The sequence below is a fragment of the Asterias amurensis genome, chromosome 3 (assembly GCF_032118995.1).
Source record: "Asterias amurensis chromosome 3, ASM3211899v1".
Classification (NCBI taxonomy): domain Eukaryota; kingdom Metazoa; phylum Echinodermata; class Asteroidea; order Forcipulatida; family Asteriidae; genus Asterias; species Asterias amurensis.
Window position 1 is genome coordinate 3681810 of NC_092650.1, and position 24272 is coordinate 3706081.

The window sequence follows — 24272 nt, forward strand, 5'->3', positions numbered from 1 at the left end:
CCGTGACCGTGACCCCTCCCAACCCCCGACATCATTATATGTCAGAACCCCCCCCCCTCCCACCAACAATAACAAATTATCTGGTTAAGCCAACTACTTATGATGATTTATTTTTTTTAATCTTCGGAAATAATTCTTTATTGGCAGGGGCCGTCAAAAGTTTTAATTACTGTAATCAAAGCGATGTGCCCTCCCAGACCCCTCCAACAAAAAACATACTTGTGCGTGTTTATAGTCACCTTTATGTGCTATAGATTTGTTCAACTTCCCTACACAACCACCACACTTTTCCCCAGCATGTTGTCTTTGTAAAAGTTAATCTAAGTCGAACATTCGTTATCGATTTCTTGATGAACAACCATGAGCAGCTTCTGCAGGAATAACGTCACTCGCTCTATGAGAAGAAAGACGAAAAAATAGAAAAAGAACATGGCGAAACAAAATTTAAATAAATAAATAAAGATGTAAAATCAAGAATCAAAATAGTACTGAATATAAGTGGTGGTTAGATTTGGTGGAAATTTTTAAGCTTTACAAATAAAATACTATATTGTTAGTATTAAATTGATGTGACTTTTCCCAGCTCGAGCCTTTGTCTGCAAACCCCGACCTTTTCTACTGGGGGTAATAAGGCGGAGTTCCCCCATCGCAAAAATAATGCCTCGATCGGCATAACGTGTATCACTATGCAAGTGTCGAGCTGTGACGACTAATCAGGGCACACTTTCACAATGCTGTTAGCAGAAAATAACTTCATGGAATTTTGGATGGTAACCAGTGTCTGTTAAGCAACATTTGTATTTGCTTAACAGGGTTTTATGCTTACGCAGCGTTTTTCGAAATTGGGACGCAAGTACCGAGCAAGCCATGGTCTTTTTCGAATCCACGGCTTTGGCTTTGGATTCGGCTCCACCACACTCCCTTCTCTCGCGTGCTGAAGCAAAGGTACTTTAAAAGGTTTGGCTGAAGCCATGAGCACGTACGCAAAACACACGCAATGTATTGTTAAAACAACCGCGGGGCCAAGCTAGCCTGAGCCTAATTATTTGGAGCCGAAGCCGTGGTTTCGAAAAGGGCTAGTATGAATCTCGACTTTCTGTGTCACAACGCAACTGCAAGCTATTGATACTCATCCCCAAAAGTCTCATTTAATTTTTATTTGTTTTTTTGCGATACTCTTACCTCCTCTATGTACAAGTTGTGGATTCATCTGAAAGACTTTATCGCTGAGCTTCTTGAGCGGGACAATAAGGAATGCCACACTGAATGTCACGACTACCGCTATTGGGTTGACATACACTGAGTATCCGAAGAGCACTAGACTTATTATGAGAAATGTGATTGGGAAGGACTTTGGCACCTGCGTATGGAAAATAAACAAAAAATAGCAATTAAAGGCACTGGGCACTATTGATAAATACTCAAAACGTTTAATAATAATAAATAATGATAATAGTTACAACATTTATAGAGCGCTAAGCGCTATACCCAGATTGACAAAACAGATGGGTTTTTAAGTTGCGATTTAAAACCGTCCAATGAAGGAGCTTCTTGAATGTGGGTGGGTGGCTTGTTCAAGAGTATTGGAGTTATGACTGAAAAGGCCCGATCGCTATAACGTGTCATGGTGCGGGGTCCCGGGGAAAGCTGGAAATGAGCGATTGAAATTAGCGATTTTATGTTAGCATAAAAACTTATTCGGTAAAGAGCAATGGAGAGCTAAAGTATTGTTAGTATAAAACATCGTGAGAAACGGCTCCTTTCTGAGGAGAAAGAGGTAATTTATCATTCAAATGAGAAATTTCAAGGCCCAAGGAAAAGACTTTAGACCTGAAGCCTTTTATTAAGGCATCTGAAAGCACACAATTTGTGCAACCAGGGTTTTTTTTCTTCTTTCATTATTCTATTGGAACTTCGATGACCAATACCGAGTCAACATTTTCAGAGATTTGTTATTTTCTGCTTTTTTTGGGGGGGGGGATACACCAAGTGAGAATACTGGTCTGGTGTAAAATTTCTGAGGGAGTTAGAGTACATACTTCATACGGGCGTTGTATGTCTGGTACTTTCTTCTTCATTAGGAGAAGCACTAAGCACGAAATGGCAACGGATATCCAGGCAAATGAAGCTAGTTGAGACAGGATCCATGTCAAGCCGTCTATGTGAATCATAGCCAAGGAGATTGGAATCTAGACGAGAGAATTAAAACTTTGAATAAAGTTTTAAAAGGAAACTTACCCCCCAAAAAAATTCTAATAGCCAATCATCTGATAAAACACAATGGTATCTGCTGCAAAACTTCTTTCAAAAGAATGTGTTAGTGTACGTTTTCGCTTAGTACCGTATATTATGCATGTGTTTTTTTTTTCTCGGCTAGTGGTGCCGACAGGGGACATATTTTGGAGTGGGAGAGTCTTTGATGATACAAACATGGAAGTTGGCACCGTAATAGAATGTCAGATCGAGAAAGATGTTCAGCTGTAGGGCTATCGCAGACTTTTTGTTATGCCCTTTTAAAATAAAACAAACAATTTTTAAATTTTGTCAAAATATCTGACAACTATTTATATTTTTGTCAAGGAAAAGGCTGCGACGCAACAGGACGGGGAGAAAGTTCAAGAATAAAGTTCGTATTAAAGGCGCAAAACCAAGATTTAAAGCCTTATAATGATCTACAACTTAATACAAAAGCTCGTAATGTTGCAAACCTTTCCTTTGTATAGAGTAATCGCCTATACTTCTTTAAATATATCGCTGACCACGCACACCTGCAAAAGATTCTTATTTGGCGATTTTGACTAAAACTTCTCGAAGTAAAAAGATATCGAATTTGTTTTATTATTGATTCTTACATATGTAAGGAAGCCAGCAATAGGTGTATGTCTTTTGACACTAAGCATGGACCAGATTTCTGGAGCACAGCGTAAACGAGACGCTACCATCAAAAGCCTGAAACGAGAAAAGTAAAGAACGGCTATGACAATTGAGACAAAAGCATTGCCGGCTGTTTATAATTGTTTTAAAAACCCGTAAGTAAAAGTTACAGATATAATTATGATATTTTTTTGCACATTTCTAGTAATGGATCCAATGATACCTCGTATTATAAGTGAACTTAAAATCTTTATACGTCCGGGGAAACCTGTTAACAAGGAGGGTGCTTGCTACAACGTGAACCTACAAAACGGGATTAATAGGTCTATACTCTTACACAACTTATTTAGTTGTTGCAACCCGAACAAAGATATTGACAACATAAGGGAGACCACCAACATAGGGCCATAAAAGCTCAGTTTGTAGAGCGCCAGCAGGCACGTTAGTCCGGAAGTCGTTGGTTCGAGTCCCACTCTGGTAAATTGTTCCATGTTCAACCCCAAATCAAGACAATAACTTCGTACAAACATTAAATTAATAAATAAATGAATAAATAGATTATAAATTTGCAATTGTTACCTTCTCAGTACGAGACCACTTACTTCGTAATAAACAAATAAGTAAATAAACATAATAAATAAAGAAAGAAAGAAAGAAAGAAATGAATCGCAAAATTTCTAACCTTCCACTTCCCATAACGAGGCCATTGAATGAACTCAACGTTGACACGGCGACCGTTACAGGCATCAGCCACGCCCATGTTTCACCTAGCACACGATGTGCAAATATCTGAATGTTTAATCAAACAACCAATAAGTTACAACATTAGTAAATAAATAAATACATACGAATGAAACTTCGTTAGTTAAGCAAACAAAAGGCTTCAATTAACCCAGGTATATATATATCTGCCGTCGATTTCACCAATAGGATTAATCTGAGGACCTTTAATTTACCAGCTGCTTTCACAAATTTACTCCTGAGATGTAACAACTTTTCTTTGAGAGAGTAATAATGAATTACTACTTTCTCCATCGTTGAATTTTGACCAATGCTTAAATTTTGATAAAAAAGGTGATTTACCGTGGAAATTGATTGCTGGCTCATAACCTCCTCCGGTGTTAGAACAGCCAAAAACGCGAAGTTTACGGCAACATAAATTATAGTTATCAGTGGAAGACTGATTAACATGGCCAACGGAACAGTTCTGTAATTGATTGGAAATAGATATCAATAATTAGCCTTTTTGAGATAATAGTGCAATGTTTGGTTTGTGATGCAGACAAAATTACCCAAACTGGTGTTGGTGACAAAATGGCGAAAGAATATTTTGTAAGTTGGCCCCAATCCCATATAAGATTGGTTTGTCTTGTTTCAAACCTGTCACGTATATACCACAAGTCTCTTATATCACTGTTATTTCAATTTTAGAAAATGTTCTTCAGCTAATTCCATAAAGCAATTTTGAGGTACAGTAGAAAAAAGCAGCACTCTGAGAGAACGCTTAGTTTACATTTTTTTACATCGTGAGTTTAATGAGATTTGTGTGTTAATTTGTTAATCTGTTTGTATTTAACAATGTACTTATGCAGGGCCCAAATTGAAACCAGTTATTTTCTACTGATTTGGCTCACCCTGGTTAAATAAAGGAAACAAATAAATGAACAAATAAATAAACGGTGTTAACAGTTGAACGCTTTAAAAATCAAACTCCCTATAGGGCTAGTGGCTAACTTTAAAGCTATACGGCTCCTGTTTTAGAAGGCATGTTTACAAAAACCGTATTTAATAGAAGTATTGCATTGAAATGCATTACCAGTGGCTCAGTTTGGAGCCACCACCTATATACACATACAGCAAGCGGACAGTGTCTTGGTTTTCGTTAAGGTTTGATAAGGACATTGTCATTGGAAGTTATCTCCTAAATATTTAGACCTACCTATTAAGATCCTTAATGTCTTCAGCTATGAACGCAATTACCATCCTGTGAGGACAAAATACAAAAATAAAAAACTCAACATTAATTAGAAATGTTGAATCGTCATCAAGTGTTTGCCTAATCAAATCATATGGTGTTGTGTGTTTTTTCTTGCAATTTCTCTGCATAGAGTTGTCAAAGTGGCACAACACTGCAGCAGAGCTGCCAACATTTGCATCTGCACGTAAATTTCAAACATTCATCTGGAATTACCAAAACGAACTTACACTAGTCCAGGATTTAAATTTTAACAACATTATTAACCTAACTCAACTTAACTTAATTGCGTTTTAAAGCACTTTAACACTGTTCCAAAGCGCTGTACAATCAAATATTACACAGACTGCAGAATAAAAAACATGAGCAGGAACAGCTCATTGATTTAAAAACCAAAACAACAACAACAACATCAACAACAAAGCATTTACTGAATTACTGCGTTACTTACCAACCAATAAATAAATTAATAATATTGAAAAATGCCCTGGCCAGCTTGCTGAACTCAAAGTCTGCCCTGTAGCTGAGCGAATGGTGCCAAACGTCAGTTTTACCTATAAATTGTAAAACGTCAAGAAAGTGTAAGTTCTTATATACGTGTTGGAATTCGTATCCTAAGTTAGTTGGCTTATATTGAAGTCCTTTGCCAAATGCCAATGTGTTTTCTATACTTAAAGAATGAAAACACTTCTTTAGCTCTCACAAAATACAATAGAAAGAAAAACAACTAATTCTGGAAGTGTCAAATCATAGTTTATTGTGCCATTTGCTCCATCTGTTCAATTTTTAAAAGGGAATTAGGTGTTGTAAATCACTCTTTCAATCAATGGCATGCCTTTGGTTTAAGGGCCTACATCAGCGTTTGATAGTGTAAAGTATTTTGAGAAACATTTCCCTTCGAAGTAGAATGTGGTTGTGTAAAACAGGTTTCCCCCCCCCCCAATTTTGAATCTGAGAAGCGTTACCCGCGAAACATTTACCCATTTCTCTATAAATCCTATGGCCTTTTGGGAAAAAAATATTCCAAGGGAAGTTTTGTACCATGACTATCTTTAGATATGAAGTTAAGTTTAGATCTGTAAAATTGATAGATTCAATCTACCTATGTTGGTCATTTTTTATATGCAAGCCCTTCAGTCGGGCTTAATACATTGTGTATTAGTATTTGATTGAAGTTAGACGTTTATCATAATAGTTGTAGGTTTTGAAGCACTTGCAAGTAAATATTATTTTAATGATGCTTAATGTTGAATTCACGAGGACTGTCATAATTCGTCACCTTTTCACAGTTTAATTGGCTGTGAAACCTCCCTTTAAAAAGGGTATTATTTATAGTTACACCCATGTGGCCATGTGGTGCGGGGATTATAAAAAAAATTTCAGTACCGATTTGGCAATAGATTCTGTCCCCCAAACAACACGGTGAACTGTGTATGAGTACGGTGAACTGTGTATAAGTTTCTTTTTGAAGATGCTATGTCAGATTTGTTGCCGATTTGACCCCAAAATTTTGATTTAAAATTCAATACGTATTCTGATGGGGGTCGAGAAAGTTACAAGCTTTCATTTGAGCCATTGCTCGAAAAAGTCCGTCAATTATTAGTAGCAGTGAAATAAAGTGCTCAAAATTAGTTTTTGTCGGGATCCCGACAATATATCACGTGACCAATTCTTATGTGTTTTATAAGAAACGTTTCAATTTTTTGTCATGGTTCCTGACCATTAAAGGTAAAAGTTAAACTTTTTTCGTTAGGGCGGGTGATACTCTTTGAAAGACCATTCACTCAAAACAATCTATTTTTTAATGTTTGGGGCCAACAATCTGACATAGCATCTTTAATTTTCCATTCGGGGACAGAATCTCCTTGGGGGACATATTTCCTTAAGGACACCGGCAGACAGACTGAAGAGGTTATTTATATTTATAAAGCCAGAGGGTTAAGTACGGTTGCTCGTGAGAGTTTGTTTGTTGATCGTAAACATCGCGGAAGTATGATGTTGTTACGAAAGTGACATCGGTCACATTGCGGGGAGGTCACAAACAAGTCTTTTGGCTTACTATGGATTTCTATAGTCCTGCCAAAACAAGGGATATCATAATTTAAATAAATATATATTGTGGTTCACTTAGGCATGAACTTAATTCCTGACATGGCATGTACATTTTGAGGGCTTCTCTTGTTCGACTTTCGAGTACAAGTTCTCGAGGTTCGAGTTAACTTTTTCGAAACTTTCACCTCGAAACTTCAAAACTTCAACATGAAACTCGAAAAAGGCAACATCAAAACTTGAAAACTTCAGGGCGTATCGATGACCGTACTCGAGGTCTGGAGTTTCTGTTTAGCAGAGAGTGAGTTCGAGTCCCGGTCGTGACACTTAGGTCCTTAAGCAAGACACGAACCACTATGTCCTTCGGATGGGACATAACATTTAGGTTCCGTGTGTTGTCCTATGCACGTAAACGAACCCGCGGTGCAGTTATCGCAAAAGGAAAGGTGGTTTGCCCCGGTGTTCCTGGTTTGATCGGCGATCGGCAGCAAATTGCGCCAAATCACCTTGTATTGCCTTATAAACCATTACTGTAAACCATTACATGGTGCGTTGTGAAGGAACAGGCATCATATAGAGTGCTTATAAAAACTGAGTCTTATTAATCTTACCTTGGGATATGGTAATGATTGCCCCGACTATAATGAACAGCAAACCAGCAACCTTGACAGCAGTAAAGACAACCTGCAGTCGCAGAGTCCATCGTACGCTCATGCAGTTCACATAGAAAAGTCCCACTATTATAACAAATCATATTAAGAAGGACATACAAAATAATATTGAGGGTAGCTGCAAGGTGGTGGACTTGGGTGAGGTTGGTGCAGAGGGATTCAATTCGCATTAAACCTTTCTCTAACATCTATCATAGAGTTATTACACTCACGAGCAACTATAATGTTCATGTTTTTTGTGAACAACCAAACCGTGTAAAAATAACAAGCTTGTGAACAATATGTATGGCCTTAATACGTTGAGTGAGTCAGCCAGTTTTAATAAACATGAACATTTTTCATTATGTAAACACAGTGTCCTTAATTTTGGTTTTAGCAACCGAAATTAGCTGTAGCGTTTTCTTTTTTAGGTTATCAGATAGGCCTTCAGTTTTCTCTGATATGACTTCAATTAAGGGATATATTTCACGTATGTTTTTCTTTCTGTGTAGGATACTCTTTATAATCAGTACATTTTCTGATTTGAAACAATGATATAAAAAAAGAAATAAAAAAGAGGATCACTGAGCATAAACTATACTATTTTAGGCATGATTGTGACCACTGCTCGTTTGGTCATTGTGGTCGGTTTATTAATAAGTGTGTCAACCTCCCCCTTTCAATGTCTTGAATGCACCTTGCCAAGGGTTGGGGTAAATTATGTTAAATCATTTGGGCTCGATTTCACAAAGTGCTACGATTGACCACTATGTGACGATAAAATACTCACAAAGTGTGATTGTAGCGACGATGCGGATGAGAGCTTTCGGGGTTCCGAGTGAGCTGGTTGGATAAAACGGCGAGACCAGCAGCGAAGCGAAGACTAAACCGGTCACGGCCGACCCACCGGTCCGAGCGACAACCAGGGACATCCATACCTGGATGTAGGCCGCTCGGTCCCCGAGAGGTCGGTAGAAGAAAATCAGCTCACCTCCGGACTCTTGGAGGAAAGAAAATGTTTAAGAAGGAAACGGTCTCCTCAAAATGGTTGAGAAGTAACGTGAAGTTTCGGAATTTCGTGAACTTTAAAGTGATTCAGTTTAATTTTAGACAATGGTAGAGATAGCTGGGTTAGTGTGATACATGAAACAAGGATGGCAATGGTATAGCACTCTAGATAAGAATAACTAATTGCACAAAAAACTCTTGCTCTGTCCTGCTACAATTTGAGAGTATAGCTGATGTCACAAAATCATACAGCCAAAGAACAAGTTCATTGCTCTATATTACAAAGTAGTTGTTTTTTTTTGCTTTTTCAATGCTTTCTTGTAATGAAATTTTCAAAAGGAAAAGTTTGTGTATAGGCCTACATCCAAAACCTGCTTTTTTCAACTTCGTCAGTTCATTGATTTACAAATCTTGTACCTTTGAAGGCCGTGATCAAATCAGCATAGCATAGAGCTGCGATAGTGCACAAAGCACCACACAAGAAAATCAGCACCGACGAGGACCACACGGAGGTCGAGTTGGCAATGAAGACAGACGGTGACAGGAAGACGTTCGGACCGATGCTCGCCCCAACGATTAGACAAACACAGTGGAAGAGTCCCGCGTGTCGCCGCATATACACCGCATCCTTCGGCGGTGGTGGAGCAAGGGAGCCTCGCTTGGCTGACGCCTGGCACGGGGAGCCCTTCTCCCCGTCATGAAGCCGGCCGGCATCCGCCACCAGACAGTTGAGGTCGTTGGTGCTGGTCCCAGTGTTATTTCGTTTAGACCTTTGCAGACTTGAGCCGCGCGGCTGAAACGAAGTCATCCTTATTTTATCCGGCATTCTTCGTCGAGTGACAATGTAACCTCCTCACTTAAACAACAAATAATCTAATTCCTCTGACTAATAAGTCAACAATCTTCTCAGAATAAGCCGACAATCGTCATTTCGATAAAATTAAAACACTTCTTAGTCCGACTCTATCCCCAAGCATCCAAGTGACTTTTTCCTGCCGCACTTCTTGCCAAACTTTGATTCAATTTTGAGCGTTGAATTCCAGAGACCCGCGACCGACAACCATATGACGGAGATTACAGCGCTACCATGGCAACAGAACAGGTGGTTTTGAACTAATTATTGTCCCGGTTCAGTAAACCGACAGGGGTCGCTCCGCCGCTAAAATCACAAGTTGCCTATGCCTGTGCCTATGTCTATACAGACAGGACCACGGAATCCTTTCTCAATGCTCTAGTGACGGTGAGGTCATTACCCCCACTCAACGTTGCCCCCCCCCCCGAAAAAAAGAAACCATAAATAATAAATAAAAATAAGAGTCATTCGCGACCTAATCAAACGATTTAAGTTGATGAGATAAGAGGACATGGATAACTTTGAACGTATAGTACAGTAGCGAATAGGCCCTAATATATTTCTATCAATAACCCCCCCCCCCCCCCCCCCCCTTAAAGGCAGTGGGCACTGTTGGTAATTACTCAAAATAATTATTAGCTTAAAACCTTACTTGGTGACGAGTAATTGGGAGAGGTTGATGGTATAAAACGTTGTGAGAAACGGCTCCCTCTGAAGTGCCATGGTTTTCGAGAAAGAAGTAATGTTCCACTAATTTGATTTTAAGACCTCAAGTTTAGAACTTGAGGTCTCGAAATCAAGCATCTGAAAGCACGCGACTTCGTGTGACAAGGGTGTTTTTTCTTTCATAATTATCTTGCAACTCCGACAACCAAACGAGCTAAAATTTTCACTGGTTAGTTATTTGATGCATATGTTGAGATACACCAAGTGACAAGACTGGTCTTTGGCAATCACCAATAGTGTCCACTGCCTTTAATGACCCAGCGGTTCAACATGTCCTGTTGTACACATAATTTCAACACATTCTATAATGAGATGATAAATTGAGCCCGCTAAAAATGTCTTGACAAGCGATGGCCACGTTGCCAAAATAGCTTTCTCTATTGACATATATTTCCATCCTCCATGCTCTACTGACTGTGTGCCAAGTTCCAAATGATTTTAATATCAAAAGCAGTTTTCCTTTATCCTTTATCTGCCCATTAGTACTCTTTGGTCACAAACCGAGTTATAAACCAATGGGCATGTAATGCAATTGCTACAAGAAACCATTCAACAATTTCTGCACATTTGTTTAATTTACAATTTTATGAAACTTTTTAAGAGATGCAAATTTGCATAGTAGATAAAGAATATTGATTTGAGTTTACCTCCTGACACCCTTAGGCTAGGCCTACCGTGTGTTAGCACTGTACAGTACACATTGACTGTGATTTTGTTCACAGATATCGGAAAAAGTATTGAGTTTATACAGGTACAGTGAGTGCTAGATCGGTGTAAAATGTATGGGTACAACAAAATAGTGTTAACTTGTTCTAAGAAACCCTTGCTCTAATGTAATGCTCTTTATACAGCAATGCGGTCCATGTGTTTATTCAAATATTTGCATTTGAACTACAGCTTCAGTATGACATATTCCACCACGGTTTACCCAGTTGTCATGCCAACCCAATAGGCCTATGCATAATGAATGAAAAACGGAAAACCATAAATCAGAAGTTCAAGCAATTGGGAAAAAAATATATGAAATGCGACAATAAGTTCTCAACCGCAAAGCGAATACTATGGCTTCCGGGCAATGCCTCCCAAAACCCATAATGGCTTAGTTTGTAACATAACTTTGTGCTATGTGTAAGTAATGTCTTTGTCACGTTCTATTGTACTTGTGTAGGCATTAAATCCAATGTTTTGAAACATGTGCTCAGGTGTATAGTATAATGCTTTGTTTGTATTTGTGGATATCTATTAAAAGGGACTGATAGGGGTTAAACAGCATTCTATTAGTTTTTAAATTGTACATAATATTTCCCCCAACAAAGATAAGTCTGTACAAGCATAGAGAAACCTTAATATCATTATGGTACACGTGTACACATGTACCCCAAATATATCGGCATTTATTGAAAGTTTGCAAATTGTGCACTACTTAATTCTACAGCGGATGAGTTTGTATGTTGTACTTCGGTTCGGTTGTTTTTATGCCGCCCGCAGAGTAGAGAGTCAAGCTTCGTTGCCTTACACAGTTTTGACAAAATCACTGCGCGCCTCAACACAGGACGAGTAAACAGTATCTACATCATTCATTGTCAATTGATGGAGTTGGAATGACGAGGTTGTAGTGACGAATGTTTTCGAACCCGCTGGTCTAAAATTTTAAAAACAAATCCCCATAATAAAGTAGTTTCCTCCGCCCAGGACTACAGGAATTCATCAAAGTTCGATTATGGCATCAGCTTATGGTTTTCAAGTACGGATGGTAATCTGCTTCGTGTGGTCTATCATATTAGTGTTGACTGAACACACCATGGCTTGTCGTCAAAGGGAACCACGGAGCGATCTAAGCAGAAGAATTTCCCTCGTTGAAGGTATTAAAGTTTTTTTTTAATAGATGGAAATTTGCATCAAGTATAAATAATACTATTTTGGTTTTACCCATATATATACACCGATGCGTGCTAGCACCGTATACTCAGTACTTTCATGAGCTCTGTGAGAGGCATATATATACTACTCGGGTGGGAACCCACGACCAGGGCCCAATTTCATAGCGCTGCTAAGCACCAAAATTTGCTTAGCATGAAATTTGTTCCTTGATAAAAACTGGAATGCCATCCAAATTTCCAGTCTTTGCATGTTGCTTCTTACTGGTATTCAGCTGTTGTTTGCTAGTCCTGAAAATCACGTGGAAATTTGGTTGGCATTCCTGTTTTTATAAAGGGAGAAATTTCATGCTAAGCAAATTTGTGTGCTTAGCAGCGCTATGAAATTGGGCCCTGTGCAAAATTAATATTGTAAAAAATGTTAAATTTGCTATACAGAAGGCAAAGTTCGTGGGTTCGAATCCCACCTGTGCAAAATACCGGTGGATTTTCTTACAGGACTCGGGAAAGTACTGAGTACGCATGGTGTTGTAACACATGTCGGTGTACTGTAGGCCTAGGGGTAAAATGTTCATAATTTTGCAGGGAATGGTTCGAGTTATTGGAACCATGCGTTTTTTTCTTTTTCAAGTTGTGCAATTTTCTTGAATTTGTCTTTTTCTTTGCATATATATAGGCCTACACTTTTTTGTTTTTGTTTTAAATTATTGTAAACCAAATAGATTTGTTCCTATAGCCTTTGGTTTGATAGAGTAATTTAACAAACCAAAATAAAGTTAAAGTTGCATGACCCAGTTTTTTTATAAGTTATTCTAATTTTGTAAAAATACTTTTTATCTGAACGAATTTTGACGATGCCATCACAAAACGAAAACAATACAACAACTTTTGCACATGCCATCTTCCAAAAACCATTATGAAAATTATGAAAACAGTTAGGTCTGCAAGCTCATCTTTATTCTTCGAATACAATAATTTCTTTCACGGCATATCCCTACAGAAATGTTGATTTTGCCATCCGACGGCTCTTGCCTGACTACGGAAAGCGGCACGGCACAGTACGGGAAGATCCTCGCGTCGCATGACGACAGCAAATCACGTGACATCTTCAACGTCACTATTTTGTGTGTATACGTCATCAGCGCGAAACCGCCATTCCAAAGGGTAATGCTCGACTTCAGATGGTTCGACGTGTCTCGGAGGTAAGGCTGTGTCACCGAATTAGCGGCTACAGCTATACGGCTACGGCTAGATTTCCGCGTCATCATGCGTTAAAGTATATATGACATCCTTAGCAACACACTTAGTAACAGCCGTAGCCGCTATAGATGTAGCCGCTAATTCGGATACCGTCTAGTGCTACTTTTACATTTCTCTCTTATAGGAAATAATCGATTTTTAGAATTAGCGTCTGCTCCTGTCTTGCATTCTTGAACATTGCAATGTTTAAAAACAAGGGAAATGAATGTTTTACAAACGTTCAGGAATTGGAGGGAGATATTTCTAATAGGCCTACTAATAGGGAGGTTTAGCTGCACGAATTTACCTGGCGTTAACGCGAGCATTTTACACCCCCGAAAACCCTTTGTTTAATAAGGTGTGTAATGAAATACTACAGTTTACTTGCCCCGCCTTCAGGAAAAACTATTAATTTTGACTACATTTAGATTATGGTGACGGGGCTCAAAATGTGAAGTGGGAGTTTTTGACGGACCTATAACTAAGGACGACTTAGTCCATTTTAAATTTAGGAAGCGCAAAATATTGCATGCCGAGCTATTCTCCCGAGAATCAGCCAAGCCAAATCCCGCGGCCATATTCCATAGAGCTGCTTTAGCACAGAAAGTAGCTAAGCAAAACAAAAATAGGCTTACCATAAATAAGGTTACCAGCCAAAGAACTTATATGTCACTTGTACACATTTTGACTGGTATCGTGCTTATTTCTGCTCAGAAGAAAAATGTTCAGCACCATTTTCTGCTTAAAACATCTGTACATGAAATTGAGCCCACGTCTTTTCAACACAGGTACATCGCGGACCCATTATGTGAGCACTCTCACGTGACATTTTACGACGGTCCGGACCCGATGACGTCATCACGGCTACTGAACGCAACGTGCGGCAGCCAGCGACCGCAGTTGTTTACTTCCAGCCAATCATCGCTCAGTATGGTAATTTATGCAAGCGGTAACCTGAGTGTGGTGGACTTCATGGCAGTCTACAGTTCGTTCAGTGACGGTAAGGATACTATCAAAATGACGCCAACATTAAGGTCTTTGGACCAGCAGAAATCTCGCAGAATTAGAGAAAACCCCAAAACAAAGATACCAAGTTTTAACCCCGCATCAACACATCACAGTCTTTGTATTAGATTAATAAGCTTATAGTGTGTGTAGGGGGGGGGGGGGCGGTGCTGTGGCCGGACTTGATTTTGGTGCGGCGAACTTTGGGCGAACTGTGTACACACTTTTCTGATAGTGATTGCGCCCATTTGTGATTCTCCTCCTTCACCCCCTCTCCCGGCCCTTAAAGGGGACAGAATCTCCGACATATGGGATAGATTTCCCTGGAACACAAATAAAAGGTTAAAGTAGGAAACTGTAAAAGGTTTGATGATAGTTTGATACGATGTACATAAGATGCTCTCTTAGGGCCTTGTCACACAGGCAACTTTGAGGCATTACCTGCATGCTACAAGACCGCCATAGGTAGCACATTGTCTTACGATTCACAAGATTGCCTGGAATTGGTTGCCTGTTAATTTCCTGGGCCCAATTCCACATAGCTGCTTCAGCACAAAAAGAAGCTAAGCACACAATAATTATGCTTACCAAAATAAGGTTATCAGCCAAAATACAATGTCACCTGTACAATTTGTGACTGGTATCCTGCTCCCTTTTGCTTAGCAGAAAACTGTTAAGCAATATTTCCCGATAAGCAGCTCTATAAAATTGGGTCCAAGTGTGACATCCATGTCCTCCAGATCTCCAAGTTGTTTTTATTAGTATTTTTTATTATTACTGGTATTTTTCCTTCTTTATCTTCTCACACTAGAACAATTCAGCAATAGTACAGATGAGTCGGAGCCACGCCTAGTTTGTTTATCGACCAATCGGTGCATCCCAAAGGCGTTGTCATGTGACCGACAGGGCGTGTCTAACTGCGGGGACGAAGATTACAGTGACCAACTCAATGAGCTGACGCCCTCGTTTTGCCCAGGTTAGGTTTTTGTCCAGGCTGCATGAAATAGCAAGTCTCTATAAATATTTTACTGTGACTATCTTTTTTATATACTGAAAAATAGTTAAGCAAAGCCTTTTTCTACTCAGACTCTTGTGACAGAGCACGATAGTTTTATACTTTTCTTTTCAACTTAAAATGTTGTTTGGATGTTAGAAAAGTCCGATCAGTTTTAATAGTCATCAGGAAGTTTCAACCCTGTGTCTGTATAATAACAACAATGCGTACCCTTTGAGAAAAAGGTTGTTCACACACTGATATAAACCAACGGCTCTTTGGTGTTTCTCTTTTTAACTTCCAGTGGTGTACGACATCGACTGGATACCCGTCGTTGTAATTGTAGCCTGCATTGCTGGTTTGGTTGTCATTTTTCTCCTCCACTGGTGTTGCTGGCGTCCAGGTTACATACCCTGGTATTTGGGCCGTTTTCGTCGTACACGATGCTGCGAGTTGGGCGGGTGCTGCACAACGCCCAGTCGCCATTTTTGCTCGGGCGTGTGCCCGTGCTGCAACGGCTACCCCTGCGACAAGGCTACAGGGAAAAGACCCGTTCAGAGTAGTGGGACTAAGCCTCCTGGATATGTCAACAACAACGGACTGGGAAGAGAAGGTCACCAGGCTCAACTGAACCCGCGGTCTGAAGGTGGACGTCGTGACGTCAACACCCCGAATAATGTCTTTCTTGTTGTGGATGACGGTCACGGTCCAATCAGAAGCGAAGGCGGGAAAACGAAAACAGCCAGCAGACGACAACAATTTCTACCAGTAGCACACACCAATCAAGCAAGTCGCAACCAACCAACAATATTTCCCTCAGAGGATAATCACCCACCACCCAACGTAAATGAATACCGTAGTGAAAAACCGGTAACGTCCAAAGTTTTAGCAACAACTAGTCCATCTGGACCTGTGTATGGAAAAAGTGCAGAATCCAGCTCACGTGGAGTTAAGTCATCTAAGTTGTTCACGAAAAAGAGAGTCAACCCAACTTTTGAACCGATGAGATCAGCAAAATGGAGCCCGGCTAGGTCTGAGCTTCAACGGGATCCGTTGGGCGCCGGACCGAGAGGAGAGTTCTTCCACCAGGGTAGCAGACGGCTTACCCCCGACGAAGAAACACAGATAGACAACCATTTCCCGGTTTATTCTGATGGAGGCCATGTCAGGGAAGGCAGATAATTAACTGAATTTTGATTTTAAACACGCACTCAATTTATACTACGCGTTAAACGATGACGAATAATTAAGAACAATCGAACCATGTAGGTTTTCTACACTCTGAAAACTCCCAGTTCTGGACCCCTTATATAGCGAGCAAAAAACGTAAAAGTGAATGTCAGAGTGTGTAAAAAATCTCATGTACGAAGCATAAAGTGAAGTTACCATTTTCTCACGTCATGTACGTACGTGCAGACGCTAAAGGCAGTGGACACTTTGCAGTTGGTGTATCTCAACATATGCACAAAATAACAAACCTGTGAAAATTTGAGCTCAATCATTCTTCGAACTCGCGAGATAATAATGAAAGAAAAAAAACCACCCATGTCACACGAAGTTGTGTGCGTTTAGATGGTTGATTACTAGGGAAAATTACTTCTTTCTCGAAAACTATGGCACTTCAGAGGGAGCCGTTTCTCGCAATGTTTTATACCATCAACCTCTCCCCATTACTCGTCATTAAGAAAGGTTTTATGCTAAAAATTATTTTGAGTAATTACCAATGGTGTCCACTGCCTTGAAACGTGAGCATGAAATAATTTAAAGCCCAAAGTGGTGGCGTCATCTAGGAACGACACAATTTTCCGACGTTCACATACACGTTTTTGCTCGCGTAACGTGCAGCTAAACCTCCGTAATAATTCCCTTGTATTTTAATTGGAGTGCCACTTTCATTAAATTGGCAGGTTCGTTTTGCCTATAATACCTTCAGTGAAAAGCTTCTAACTATCTCGAACGTGAAGAAGAGGCTACTTTTAAAAGATTGTTGTCAAAATGTTGGGGTCAAATCGTCCCCAAATCGGACCTACATCTGTTATAGTATATTTTTGTTTCATTGTTTGCTTTAGTGCTTGACCTATGTATGTAGTTTGTTTACTATCTGAGGGAGGGGGGGGGGGTTCTTAAACGCTACGTTGCTACAGCGTTTTCGTTCGGATGAGAAACTATGCAGTATTTGGGCTCATGCGAGTTACGATGATTCCAGGAGCAAATTTTTAAGAGTTGTTGCTAACGTGCTTAAGAAGAAAATACTGCTTATTAATTTTCTGCTATGCAGGCTAATGAGCAGGATACCAGTTACAATTTGTACATGTGACATGGTAGTTTGGCTGGTAACATTATTCTGCTGGTAAGCAACATTTTGTTGTGATTAGCCACTTTTAGTGCTTTAATCAGCTCTATGAAATCGGGCCCTCTTTTAACGTGTTGCGGGGGGGGGGGGGTATGGACGCCCATATATTCCTGTGTTCGCATAGCGTAGAGATCAATTGCATTTTGAAGAGCGCTCTTACATTAATATTATTGTGGAAATATTAGTTGGTAATTAGGCAAAGCACAAACGTTTAACATTTAGGTTCTAATAGGCGTTACCCGCTACAAAATTAAGTCCGCAGTTTAGACAATGTTTAGGTACACCAAAGCTAAAGGTGATTTCATAAAGAGTGCAGCCCGTAAAAACTCTATAACGAGTTAACAATTATTAACAAATCTGCGCGGACATTACAAAATGCTCCGGATCTTAGGCGATATAAAAAAAAAAAAAAAACGCGGCCTTTCGAAAAGAATTTTCACGGTTAGTTTTACTCAGTATATCTGTATTTATGTTTAAAACGAACTAGCGATTAAAATATATGTATATACTTTCCCTTTTAAGGATTATTACAGATCTGGTAAGAAAATAATCGTGAAAATCACAGATTTACAGAAAACTTTACACGGTCTAATGATGATGTCAAATGTGGTGACAATTATTCGGTGGTCTCCATCCTTTTAGGAGACCTCCCCACTTTATAATCTATTAAGTTTTCTCTCTTTAATCTTATATTTTGTCATTTTAAATGATTGATCGGGGATAAATTAAAATAACTAACTAAAACAAAATAGTAGAAAAAATCCCTTGAAGTGTTGATGCCTGAAATGTCGTATTTGATGAGAAATAAATTATTTAATTTCGCGTTTGGAGTTTATCGCACAGTGAGCCTTTAATTCCCTTGTTTGTATTGATGTCATGCAAAATGTGCAATCGGTTTTTCACTTTTTTTCTCGTGACCCAGATTGCCAAACAATTTCAAACTTCTACAGGTTTGTCAGCATATAATTATGGTTGATTACATCTCCCATCAACTGTTTTCTGTTAGCAAAACCAATTCTGTGGTGTTCCTTAGTGGTACATTAATACCGTACAGCCCGTTGTCAGTTCATATAAATCTATATAAACTACGTGACAAATATGTAACTAAACATCTAGACAAAAATTTTAAGAGATTAAACATTATTAAATTATTAAATTTTTCGAGTATCGGTTGAGGAAATAAGCGACGCAATAGATGAATATTTTTTATATATATATATTTTTTTGATGATAGCATTATTATGGCTGAAATGTTGATTTCAGTTTTGATGTTATTTTTCTCACTTTTTCATGACTGTAACCATTGTAACCCTTTATTTTTTATACCTTGGGACCACTATTGCGGATCATCATGTGCATCGTTTATCAACTGTAAAGCCCCTTATTTTTAAAAAGGCGGGTCTGAAATATCACGCGACTATCTTACTGTTCAAGAGCCGGGACCCGTTTCTCGCAATGTGTTATCAACAGCTCTCCATTGCTTGTTACCAAGTATTTTCTATGCTGACAATTGTTTTGAGTAATAACCAATAATGCCCAGTGCCTTTGAAGGAGGCATGGGAAATAAAAAGACCACATCTTGGTAGTTTCAGTACACTCTCTGGTGTGTCAAGAAGGCAGAGTTTTGGATTGAGTTCGGGTACTTTATATATCCTGACTTTCATTAAACGCACACAATTATAAGATCTCTCCTTACATCTTCCATATTGTATGTTGTACTCTCCGATTATGGTGTTTTTATAAATGAAAATAATATTAATTTGTATGGGTTTCCTGGTTAACTTCTCTTGTTCCCCATACCGTGGAGCTATCTTTGTTTTCTATATCTCCATGCCCACATCATGTACCACCATCGATCGGACAGGGTCCAAAAGGGACTGCAGAGAAAACAAGTATACACAAAAACAAACACAAAGGTTATCAATTTTTGGACCAAAAAACAACAACACGTTTATTCAGTATACAACAATTCATTAACATCTGCTTAAAACCCGCCACAATACTTAAATTAATTGTACATGATGACCCCCCCCCCCCCCCCCCCCATTTATGACAAGAACTTTGAAATATGTCGAATGAACTTCGTTCGCATGGAGGTGATTGATTGGACTCCAAGCGACCCGCGCCTGCCTATTTTCGTTCTTAATTGATTACTTTAAAGAATTGACTTACTCTAAAAACTTTCGCATACACATCACAAAACTAGCTTTGTACTTTTACGTTCATGTTAAACGTTATAATCGGCTTTATGCAATTTAAAGGGAGGTTATGAGTTTAGTAATCACGTGTAAAGGCACTTGACACGTTTAGTAATAATTGTCAATGACCAGTATTCTCACGTGGTGTATCCAACCACATGCATGAAAACAAGGACTGTGAAAAGTTGGGCCCAATCGGTCATCGAAGTTGTAAGAGATAATGAAAAGTTAGTATTTTTGCACAGTTTGTGTGCTTTCACATGTATAAAAGGCTTCAGGCTTGAAGTATTTTATTAGGTGGGTGAGAAGTCACCTCTTTCTCAAAAACTACATTTCTCACTAAAAGGTTGAATCTGATTTAGATAGTGTTGATTCCAATTACGGATTATCGATGTTGGGAAATAATGCTCTGGATTTGGGGCAAAATCTCAAAAACGAAACCACCTTTTGAAATGTCCATGTTAGTTTTGTTGTTAAAAAATATAATCTATATTTATGTAAAACCAAAGGTAAACTGTCCCTTTAAGAGTTACCAAATCACATGCATATATACATTATGATAATAAATAATTAATTTAAGATCTAAACATAAATGCTAAGAGAAAACGTTCTCGTCAAAATGAATACATTACAGAATTGGTAAGAAACAAAAATCGTGAAGAGTATACGTTTCTGTCCATAGCTATAAACGAGTCCAATCTGCCTGGGTTTTAAATCAGAGTTTTCCTTCTCCTAGGTAGGCTTTTTTTGCTGTCGTTTATATAAAGCTTAATACGTTGCGAATATCCATAAAACACTTCAGTGTTCAGCTTTTTTACATAAGCCACGGACAGCAGAAAACTGGACTAAAGTCGTATGGCCTCGGAGTGTGTGCCACAATGCCTTCATAGCACTCATCTACGCGCCCTGTATAACGACCACATCCGTCATTGTACATTATGGCGTCGCGGTTGGGCTCTGAAAAATAAGGCCAGACATCTATGCAATTGCCCTGTTGGTAAAAATGTTGACGGTAACCTTGCAGATAGGCTTCTTTCAACTCAGCAAGGGTACATAGGTGAGCTTGCAGAGCAGAGCAAGCGCTCGCCATCCCATCACGGTCTTCCTTAGCGTACAGCTCTTCTGTGATGATGGGGTCTCGAGGGCTGATGAGCCCGGGGCAGCACATGGCAGGAGAACTCCCATCTTTCAGGAATCGACAGCAGTATACTTGACTAGAAGCATAAGGTCTCGGAGTGTGTGCCACAATGCCCTTGTAGCACTCTTTACCTGAGTATCCCCCACATCCATCGTTGAACAGTCGCACGTCGCGGCCGGGTGTATAGAAATAATACCATGGTTTGGGTGTTTCGAATTGTCGATAGCCTCTCAGGTATGCCTCCTCCAACTCGGCCAGTGTACAGGGGTGAGCGTCTAGGTCGGAGCAACCCCCTGCATGCCCATCACAGTCAGTCTTATTGTAGCTCTGGCTCGTAATGATTGGATCTGTGTCGTACTTTTGCGAGAGATAGGTCAGTCCAGTCGTGTTCACCAGGATCTTGCTATCAGGTACAGAGTACCAGAAGCTGGTAGCAATAGGTACATGTATGTCTCGGTAGTAGCCAGTCTCATAGACTTGATGTATCTCCCATGGTTGACACAGGTGCTGGTTGGCTCATTGACACTCGGACGAAGCAGAGTTGTGCGAATCTGTAAGACGGGCTGTAGCTGTTGAATATATATCGAGAAGAATGTAACTGTTTTTAAATACCGCACCAAGTGAGTAAAAAGTTACAATTATTGGAAATAACACAAAAGACATCGTAACATACCTCGTATATGGTTTCGGATTAGCTTGAGCTGTGTCATAAACATCGGCTGCAAAAAACGAAGGAAATAAAACGAAATATTAGTCGATTGAGGTATACACGGACTCATACTCAAGCCAACTGTTTTCCTTTGAATTTTGCACTCCTAGCAACTTGTACTCCTACCGTCTCGTATATCCTACCGTCTCGTACGCCACGTAATCGTACTCTAAAAGTCTTTACTTCGAACTCGTCCAACCAGTTCGTACTCCAACCAACTCGTCCCACCAGTTCGTACTCTAACCAACTCGTCCCACCAGTTCGTACTATAACCAACGCGTCCAACCAGTTCTCCAACCAACTCGTTCAACCATCTCGTCCGACCATCTCGTACTCTAACCAAATCGTCCAACCAGCTCGAAATTTGTTACCAACTCGTCTAACCAGCCCATACTCCAACCAACTCGTCCTACCAACTCGTCCAACCAGCCCATACTCCAACCAACTCGTCCAAGCAGCTCGTGCTCCAACCAACTCGTCCAACCAGCTCGTGCTCCAACCAACTCGTCCAACGCAATGATGACTTTAATAAGGGAATAAAAGGGTAGCGACGAGTTCTTAATACACGGCCATTTAAAGCCGACAGGGTCGAATTGCCGTGTGATTAAGGCCCGAGCCTAAGGCGAGGGCCTTTAGCGCACGGCAACGACCCTGCGAGGTTTTAAACGGACGTTTAAGAACGAGTTACTACTCTTTTATTCCCATTCATAAGTTAATGCCCTTTTGTTAAAAAACGTTAAAAAAATACAATTACACTTTAACAGTTGAAAATTCGAGGTTTGAAATATTTTTTTCAAAAACTTTGTGAAGAGTCTGTTGCGCGTGGGTTGTGTGTACGCGCGCGCGCTTAGAAATAGATTACGCGCGCGCTTAGATCTAGATTACGCGCTGTTACTAATAACTTTACATTGCGTTCCGCGTGATAATCTTGCGCGCCGAACAAGCGGAAGCCAGCCGGTTATAAACACTGGTCATTATTAACCGTTTAAACACCCCCACGTGACGCGCTCTCCACCAATAGGAGTAGAGAAACTGTCTGGGGTATTTATGAATAGTGATTGAAGCACGATGGGCCTATAGATAACACGGGAACATTGAATCAATGTGGATATTTGGTTAGCATGGTTATTTGGGGGTTTCTGTTCAACGTTAAATAAACGTTAATTTAAGCTTAGCAAGGTTAATGATAGATTCTGGTTTACTAGAAAAGTGAAAGATTTGGTTTTAATGGTAGGTTCGTTTTCGGATGATAAATCAATTTTTTTTTCGGTTTGGTGATTGTTCCTACTAAACAGTTTAGCGAAAATTATGGATGCATTACAAATGCTTCCGTATAGTTATAGTTTTGCATATCTTTGTGATCAAGTGATTTCATAAATTAGACATAAATATAATTATGTCAAATGCCAAACTACTGATCGCTGTTAGCAAAACTGCACGATGTCTTACCTCTTCTGGTCCGTAATAGTGGCCATCGTTCCACTCCACCAGAGCCGGCGGGTACTGCGACGCTGTAGCCCCGTTCAGCTCACACACCTTATCCCGCTGATGGAGAATGGAGAAACATCGAGTATCAGACAGACACAAATTGCCGCAACGGATCCCCGAAATACCCGCCAAGGTCCGGTATCCGTATCCGTTTAGAATCAGGTCGGCTATGCCACTGAAATACAGGCTTCGAGAGGTACCGGCGGTTGCATTTTGACAGAGCTTGGCTGCCCCGACTGAAAGCAAATAAATGGCCGTCAAAAATAGAACACGTACCATCTCGCATATTATTGAGTATGCGCGTGCAAAATTGGTATCACGCGTTCAGATGGTATCTTGAATTTGTCAAAAAATTGTGCACCAAATCGCACAAATTTCTCTCCAATTCACAAATATTTTTTTCGGAATCGACACTTCACGTAACACCTTTCAGAGCACGAGTTGAAATTACAAACGCTGTGAAAATGCGGCGGTAGCTTTTGAAGCAACGAACCCAAAAAAAATAATGAATGACACGCTCTTCTTATATACGTTTTGAGGGCACCAGTCGAACCGCCCACTCTCGAAGTGGTGACGTCACTTGATTTGCATAATCTGCCTTCCACGATTGGCGTGCGTCTAAGGAAAATTGGTACCCTGCTAATCGCAAAATACAAAAACATGCGAGAAAATGAAAATATAGGATACCAGGGACTTGGGCGGGCCTTTTTTATACAAACATTTAAAAAGGGCTTGGTTTTTCCTGACTAATATTTTGTGTAAAGTGCTATGTAATGGGTATTGGTAAAACGTGTTTTAATGTAATTACAACAATTCATGCGTTGAAGACTGTCATCACCCACCGGTGATGTGTGTTTACTGTTACTACTTTTTTGAACGTTTCTGTTACGTTCATCAGTTTATGCTTTTTTGCATAATGTCAAAGTTCAGTGGCCACAGCCAATCACCTGCTTGCACCGTAGGAATTTTGATAGGGTGTGGCAAGCCCATATAATAATAATAGTAACAACCACAACCACAACCACAACCACAACCACAACCACAACCACAACCACAACCACAACCACAACCACAACCACAACCACAACCACAACCACAACCACAACCACAACCACAACCACAACCACAACCACAAC

General features: G+C 39.8%; 2 protein-coding genes across 2 annotated transcripts; one reads left to right on the top strand and one right to left on the bottom strand.

The window, feature by feature from the left end:
* Window positions 1-5: 5 nt before the first annotated feature.
* Window positions 6-9557, bottom strand: LOC139934597 (cystine/glutamate transporter-like). The gene is made up of 11 exons (XM_071928880.1): window positions 8974-9557; window positions 8339-8548; window positions 7510-7635; window positions 5301-5403; window positions 4814-4858; window positions 3958-4081; window positions 3557-3663; window positions 2853-2949; window positions 2040-2189; window positions 1183-1360; window positions 6-394 (listed from the first exon to the last, which is right to left on the bottom strand). The coding sequence occupies exons 1-11, from the start codon at window positions 9380-9382 to the stop codon at window positions 321-323; spliced, it is 1623 nt and encodes a 540-aa protein (XP_071784981.1). The 5' UTR covers window positions 9383-9557; the 3' UTR covers window positions 6-320.
* Window positions 9558-11754: 2197 nt separating this feature from the next.
* LOC139934993 (uncharacterized) lies at window positions 11755-18466 on the top strand. Its single transcript, XM_071929433.1, has 5 exons — window positions 11755-11997; window positions 13013-13214; window positions 14040-14251; window positions 15068-15232; window positions 15555-18466. Exons 1-5 carry the CDS (start codon window positions 11856-11858, stop codon window positions 16430-16432), a joined length of 1599 nt encoding a protein of 532 aa, XP_071785534.1. The 5' UTR covers window positions 11755-11855; the 3' UTR covers window positions 16433-18466.
* The last annotated feature ends 5806 nt before the right edge of the window (window positions 18467-24272 follow it).